Source organism: Pyrgilauda ruficollis, unplaced genomic scaffold (assembly GCF_017590135.1).
Source record: "Pyrgilauda ruficollis isolate IOZ18807 unplaced genomic scaffold, ASM1759013v1 scaffold34, whole genome shotgun sequence".
Taxonomy (NCBI): Eukaryota; Metazoa; Chordata; class Aves; order Passeriformes; family Passeridae; genus Pyrgilauda; species Pyrgilauda ruficollis.
In genome coordinates, this window is record NW_024524822.1 from 742,459 (window position 1) to 749,830 (window position 7,372).

General features: G+C 65.6%; 1 protein-coding gene across 2 annotated transcripts; it reads right to left on the reverse strand.

Annotated features, from left to right (window-relative positions):
• Window positions 1-1,430: 1,430 nt before the first annotated feature.
• RNF208 (ring finger protein 208) lies at window positions 1,431-6,581 on the reverse strand. Of its 2 annotated transcripts, XM_041475050.1 has the most exons (3): window positions 6,032-6,581; window positions 5,594-5,722; window positions 1,431-4,424 (listed from the first exon to the last, which is right to left on the reverse strand). In XM_041475050.1, exon 3 carries the CDS (start codon window positions 3,727-3,729, stop codon window positions 2,932-2,934), a length of 798 nt encoding a protein of 265 aa, XP_041330984.1. In that variant the 5' UTR covers window positions 3,730-4,424; window positions 5,594-5,722; window positions 6,032-6,581; the 3' UTR covers window positions 1,431-2,931. The 2 variants fall into 2 exon arrangements, with proteins under 2 accessions (XP_041330984.1, XP_041330983.1); XM_041475049.1 differs by lacking the exon at window positions 5,594-5,722.
• Between the last annotated feature and the right edge of the window lie 791 nt (window positions 6,582-7,372).

Sequence of the window (7,372 nt, forward strand, 5' to 3'; positions counted from 1 at the left end):
TTGCTCCTGAAAGGCCCTATTTCTTCCTTAATTGCAACTCAAAATCAAATTAGCTGTTTTAAATTTACTCTGTGCCCAAGAGGTGCCACGAGGGTACAGGAGAACATGTTGTACCCTTTGTCCTTATGTAATAAAAAGGGTAAATTCCTACTGAGGGCAAAATTGCTGCCAGCTCTGCTCTGGCTAGCCTGCAGCTTTGGTGTCTTTGGGGACAGAGATGCTCAACCTGGGTTTAATATGAGCTTTTGGGGTGTTGCAGTTCTTTTTCCTGGATTTGGCATGGGCCTTTGGGCTGATGGAGATGCACATCCTGGATCTGGGGCTGCCCCCACTCCCCCAAGCAGCCGCATGATTTGGCTTAGTGAGGGGCTGCTGTGACCACCAGGAGACCCCCACACTGTGCCAAGGCTGCACAAAGGATGAAGGAATGTGGGTGCAGAGTGGGGATGTTTGTAAGGACAGGGAGACAGGACACAGCTGCAGCATCCTCAGGGGTGAGGGTGGCACTGGCTGCGCTATTGGTGCTGTAATTCAGCAGCCATGGACCGGTTCTGTTCTCCAGGCATAGAAACCCCCCTGGGATGGGAACAAGCACACGAGGAAAAAGGGTCTGCAGCCACGCTTGCACCCTCCTGGATGTGCTGCTGCTTGGGAAGCAGATGCTACACATTGGCCCAGAGCTGAGGGCCGAGACAGTTACTGTTCCTGGAGAAGGGAAATTTGGGGGCTGGCACTGGTTGTGGGCACACAGTGCCTGTGGGCCCACACCAGCCTGCGCCCACACCAGCCAGTGTGTACAGCTTGCCCTGGGGAGCTGCCTTGTCCTGGGATCATCGTCCCAGCTGCTTCTGCTGCAGATTCCTGGCTCTCCCAGCTGTGGTGCTCCCATCCCAATGGCCCCGAGGTCCATTGGGGCAGGCAGTGGGTGCCTTGGGCAGTTGATGCCAGGTGTGTGCCAGCCCCAGGGCAGCTCCTGCATGCTGTGGGAATGGTGCAGATAGGGGCCCATGGGTGCAGCTTCCTCACCGGAGCAGGGCAAGAGGAGCCCAGCACTGCCCATGTCCCTCCCCAGCTCCCTTCAACAGCAGGTGCCACCAAATGACACATCCTCTCCCCAGTATTCCACGTCACCTGGGGAGAAAGGGGACATCCAGTGGTGTTTGAGGGCTCTTGCTGTGGCTGGGGACCCCTTGCCAAGCTGGGCAGGGTCCCCCACGGTGCCCAGCCACGTGCAGAGGCTGGGCAGGGAGGGGACACAACTCCATCAGAGCTGAAAGCCAGGTTGGAGGAGGAGGTGCCAGCCCAGGGGAAAGCTGAAACCAGGGTATGGCCCCCCAGCCTGCCCCACAGATGGAGCAGGGCCAGGACACATCCCGGAGTGTCACCCCACTCCTGCCCGCAGTGACACGCCCCCAGACTCCAGCTCAGTCTTCGTTCCAATATAATCTTTATTGGGGAGACTGATGGGGTCAGAACAAGGCCGGGTATAAAACATGACCATGGTCACAACCAGCAGCGGGAGGCATTGGCAGAGCAACACAGACACGGTACCGGCGCCGTTCTGCACCGGAGCGAGAACGGTCCTGGGGCTGCGCCAGCGGCATTGCCCGCTCCCTCGGGACAGGCCAGGGCATGGACTGGCCCCTCTCCCTGGATGGATGCTGGGCTTTGGCCAGTGCCAGGGGCTGCTCTTTCCTCCAGGATGTACGTTCTGGGACCACTCAGGCTCACCCACCCCCAGCACCCTGGGACTGGGCAGCATGTGCCCCTGGTGCCGTGGCCATGCTGGGTTGTGGTGCTCAGCCCCATAGGAGCACACAAAATTATGGCTTTTTCTTTATTTTGTTTTTGTTTTGTTTTGTTTGTTTTTTTTTTTTTTTTCTTTTTTGGCAGCAAACTTACGCCTCCAGGTGCTCTGGAGAAAGCAAGACTGTGCACAGGGGGCTGCTGCCCTGCCAGCCCCTCCACACAGGAGTCAGAGCAGAGGTGCTGCTCTGGGGAAGGGACTGTGAGCAGGAGCCAGACCTCGGTCCCCCTACCCAGTCAAATTCCCTTGCTGGAGTCAGCAATTTGGGGTACTGGACCCTGTGCCACCCTCCTGAGCCATCCCATAGGGCATCAGTGTGGGTCCCTGGTGGAGGGGCAGAGAATGGGCACAGCTCAATGCCTTTGTGAACATGTAGTGGCCTGGGATGGGGTGGCCGGGGATGGATGGGGAAAAACAAGAATCCTCCAAAATGAGGACAAAGTGGAGCTTTCCTCAAAGGCCTGCGGAGGACATGGGCCGCATGTCTGCTGGCATCCGAGGGGCCGGTGCGGCGGCTTGGTGTGGCTACTGAGACTCGGGCGCATGGCGGCGTGGCCACTGAGATGAAAGCTTTGGCAAATAACTTAGAGAGAGGGGGTGGAGGGGGCAGGTGGGGACCTGTCCTCACTTCCTGTGCTGGGAGGGTGGCCCAGTGTGGCACCATGCATCTCCAGGGCTCCTTGTGCTGCTGCTGCCGGCCGTGGGACGATGGGGAGGGCGTCACTCCGGCCAGAACCCAGCGTCCGCTCTTGGGAGAGCCGGGGAGGAGGGAGAGGCGCCCGGGAAGGAGCACGGTGAGATGCTCGATGCACCACAGGAGTGCCCGCCGCAGGGCCAGGGGAGCCGCAGACCCTGGATGCGCTGGTAGATGTGCTCCCCGCGCCAGCGTCCCTCTCCCCGGGCACCACTGGTGGGGAGGGGGCTGCTGCCAGGTCCCAGCACCCCCAGTGCCCCCGCGAGTGCCGGCAAGGACACCAGTCCCACATCCTTGGCCGTGGTGAGTATTAGAGCATTCCCTGGCGGTGCCCCTGGCAGAGAGCGGACAGGGGACTGGCCGTGGCGTGGGCCGCGCTGTCCCGCCCGCCGTGCCCCGCTGCGGAGGGGCGGATGGGACAGCGCGGGGCTCACATGATGGTGCAGGAGGACAGCGGGTTCCGGATGTGGCAGGTGCAGGCGGCCCCGCAGTACTGGCGGAAGGTCTGGTAGCAGCTGCGGTCGGTGTCGCTGCTCCACTGGACGGGGTTGGCAGCCAGGGCCTCGGCCGGCAGTCTGTTCAGGATACTGGTGTTGACGGCCAGCGCCGCCAGCCCGTAGTCGGTGAAGAGGACGGTCTCCCGCTTGCAGGTGGGGCAGGAGATGAACTTGTACTTGGGGCAGGACTCGTAGAGGATCTGCAGGCACTCCTCGCACACCGAGTGCAGGCAGGAGAGGATGCGGGGCCGCTTGTTGGTGAAGTTGTACATGTGGCCGCAGGTGGGGCACTCCAGGGGCTCGCAGGGCGTCGAGGGGTGCAGCACGTACTGGTTGACGATCACCTCGTCCGACGGCGGCTGCCGGTGGTAGCAGACCTCGGAGCTGCCCTTGCGCTGGCCCTGGTAGCCGCGCTCGCGCCGCGGCAGGGGGGGAGTCCGGGGCAGCGGCAGGGGCCCGGGGGTGGCATCCAAGGCGGGGATGTCCCCGCACGCCTGGTTGACGATGATCTCGGACTCGGAGGGCCACGCGCGCTTGGCCACAAGGGGCGGCTCGCGGCGCGGGGCGGGCGCATAGCGCGGCTGCGACGCCTGCAGCTCCGAGAACTTCTCCGGGTGGATGATTTTCATCGCCTCCATTTTAATGATGACCTGTTGCCCTTTCAGACACGACATGAGTATCGTTTTCACATTACTGTCCACTGCTCTGGGGTCTCCGAGGGACGCCTGCATGAGGCTAAAACATGCTGGCAGCCTGCTGAGCTTTCAATCTCGCTCTGGCCGCGGAGCAGGAGCACAGGGAGCAGCAGCTGGTGCGGGAGAGCATCTTGGGGAGACAGGCCAGCGCCAGAGAACCCCGTGCCCCTCTTCTGCAGCCAGCCCCGAGAGTGGCAGGCACGAGGCTGGGGCAGGCAGGAGAAGGCAGAGCTCACAGTGGCATCCTGCCTGCTTCGAGATGCTCTTGGGCGGGTGATCAAAGCGCCGGCTCCCTGCAGCCTCGCCGGGATGTTAACGTGACATTGGCAGTCGCTCAGCAGCCCTGCTCTTCGCCTTCGCTGCCACTTCCCACAGCAGATCGGCTGCAGTCGGGAATAGTAATTTGGGGATGGTGGCACTGGGCACTGCCCAGGGCAGGTGAGTCCAGGGAGGACCGTGCAGAACTGAAGGCAGCTCTCACTTCGCCCCAGGCCAGCCTCTGTTCCTGTTTACATGCAGTGGGATCCTCGTGGCGCTGAAGAATGTGTTTGCAAATTCCTTTGCTCTGACTTCCCGGCTCTCCCACTTGCAGTCACCGGCAGCTCCCACAGGGCAGGGGCTCAGGGCACATCCCGTGCCAGAGGGCAGTTCACCTTGGCTGGGGCCAGGACACCACACACCTTGTCCCCTCGGTCCCTGGTCCCCCTGTCCCCAGCTCAGCTTCGTACTTTCTGGAAATGAAAAGTGAGAGTGGGTTGGATCCAAGGCTCTTCATGGATCTACCGGCTGCCAGCGCTCCCTCGGGATGCGTGCCCGCCTGCATCCCGATAATTTGGCAATCGTGCCCTACGGGTCCTGTCCATCCGCCCGCGTGCTTGGGCTGCGGAAGTGGGAGCAGGCAGGTATTTCCCCCAAGGCACCCCCTCGGCGGCCCCGAGCGTGGGGTCCCGGGACCCCCTTCTGCCCTGAGGGTGGGAGGGCAGTTCCCCCAGAGCCCCGCTGGGCTGCAGGGCCCCTCCCGAAGGGGTTCCTCCACCGACCTGCTCAGGGTTTTCTCTCACGTTTAGCCCCTCCTCTGCTCAGTGGATCTATTTTTACCTCCATCGCTTGCTCCTGATCTGTCCCCGCTATTATCCCTCCCTCCAGCTTCCTCCCCCCCCCCCCCTTCCCAGCCCCCTGCCCTTGTCCCGGGGCTGATGGAGAGGACAGGCCACGTTTGCGGGCAGGAGATGGGGGGCAGGCAGCCAGCCCGAGGCCATTTTCTTCCTCAGCAGCCCCTGCGCCAACCCGGCTCTCCTCCCCCCGCTACCACCTCCCCCCCCCCCCTTCCCAGCTCCCTGCCCTTGTCCCGGGGCTGATGGAGAGGACAGGCCACGTTTGCGGGCAGGAGATGGGGGGCAGGCAGCCAGCCCGAGGCCATTTTCTTCCTCAGCAGCCCCTGCGCCAACCCGGCTCTCCTCCGAGAAGGGCGAAGGCGCTCTCCTCCATCACGCTGCAAATCCTGTTAGAGGGATGCCTGCTCCCGCCGGGCACTGCCATGCCTGGCGGAGGGGGCCCGAGGGGGCCATCTGGTTGCAGCAGCAGCAGCTTTGGGGATGAAGCGAGGCCCCGGGGTTCAGCCCCGGGTGCCTGAGGGCCGGGAGGGTGGGCTGGATCTCTGCCCAGCCCCAGTAAGGATGTCCCGGGGGCCATGCCCTGGCAGCACTGGGGTCCCGCGAGCATCCTGCCCTGCAGAGGGAGGCCTCGCCCCTTTCATTCCCCCTCACGGGCCCACATCCTGCACCCCACATCCTGCACCCCGCGTCCCACAAGGAGCATACATTTCCCCCCCGCCCCCCCCAATCCCGCACGCAGCAGCAGCCCCGGGGGCTCTGCCTGCAGCTCTCACACAGACACTCACCCGCAGCGCCCACGAGCACAGCGATTCGGGTGGTCAGCAGTGCCACGCACTGTCACCGCGTTCCCACGCTCGTTCTGTCACACCCCTTCACGCACAGCCCTGGCGCAGCACTCCGCACCCCCACCGCCCCTGGGGCGACACAGCGCCCCGCCATCCCCGTCACTTCGGGGGTGACACAACCCCCGCCGTACCCCACATTCCCATCACTTCGGGGGTGACACAGCCCTCCCCAGCAGCCTCCCCTCCCCAACCTCCCACGGCAGTCCCCAGCCCCACACGTCCCTGCCCCACGCTCGCAGCCCCGCGGAGCACACGCCTGTGCACACGCAAGCACACGCAAGCACACACACACACACACACACACACACACACACACACACACACACGTGCGCTCCCGCACGCCCGCGGGGTGACTCCCCCGCCCCTGCCCGCCGTTACCTGCGCTGGCCCCGGGCAGGGGTCCCGGTTCAGCCCCCGCTCCGTGCCCGGCGCGGCTCCGCAGGCCCGAGCGGCGGAGGTTATCTGAAAGGCAGAGAGGGATGCGGCGCTGCTCCGGCCAGGCGCGGCTCCCCGGGGATGCTGGCGGCTCCGAGGCGCGGCTCCACGGGGATGGTCCTGGCCGGCCGCCCCCGGCCCCGCCGCCTGCTCCGGCCGCGGCCGCGGCGGCGCGGGGAGGGGACCGGGCGGGGACCGGCGGCCGGGGGAGCCGGCAGGTCCGGCCGCTGCCGCTCCGGGGGGCTCCTCCGTGCCCTCCCCCGGCTCCCCCCGCCGCCCCGGCCGCGGACCCCGGCTCGGCGCGGGGCTGATGCAACACCCTCGGCCGGCAGCGCAGGCTGCGGGGGGCTGATGCCAGGCCTCCCTGTGCCCCTCGGCAGGTGCAGGCAGCGGCGGGCAGCAGCGGGCAGGCAGCGGCGGCTCCGTGCCCGCCGTTCCCGGGGCCCGGCGGCGCGGGCGCTGCTGCGCGCTCCCGCCGCCGCCCGCAGTGCCGCCGCAGCCCTCGTCCCACACATCCCGCTTCCCCACCCCACCGCCCCTCTTGCCCCGCACCCCCTTTCCCCGGAGCCGCTCCCGAACCCTCCCCGCGGCCCCGCTCCTTCTCCCGCCGCCGGCCGGGCCCCCGCGGGTCGTTCCGAGCGGCCCGCGGTGACTCAGCATCCAGCGCCGCTGGAAGCGGCTCCGCGGCGGCGGTGCCGCTCCGGGGCCGCGGTTGTGGGGCAGCATCGGGGAGCGGGGCCCTCTCTGCAGCCCCCTGCTGCCCCCGGGGCTGGGAAGAGGTCGGACAGCCAGGAATTCCCCCACCACTGCTAAATCAGCCGTGCACCCCACACTGTCCCCCAGGATCCATGACCAGTGGCTGTTGGGGGAGCAGAGGGGGTCCCCTGACAGCTCCCCAGTCCCTGCTGAGCTCCGGGGCTCCTGGGCACAGGGGCTCATTGGTCCCTGGGGACACGGTGGGCTCAGCATGGTGGGTGGGGGGTCCCAGCAATGCTGACAGGTCCCTGCATACTGCTGGGGAGCATTGCTTATGGCTGTGGGCTTGCTGGTGTGACCCCCATAGTGGCACAGGCAGACAGGACCCCACAGGCTGGGGACACCCCACCAGGTGCCCTGAGCAGGTGACTCCTGGTCCATGCTTCCTGGCTCCTGCAGATGTGAGAGGCATGGATGTCCCCTGGCAGATGTTAGAGGCCAGGCTGCCTTCTCCCCCTGCTGTGGTTGCCTCCAGAATGGGGACCCCACAGGCAAATGGCCAAAATGAGCAGGCAGCCCCACACAGAG

Bases quoted from the DNA above. Each gene is read 5' to 3' on its own strand.
- RNF208 (XM_041475049.1), bottom strand. From the start codon at position 3,729: ATGCAGGCGTCCCTCGGAGACCCCAGAGCAGTGGACAGTAATGTGAAA.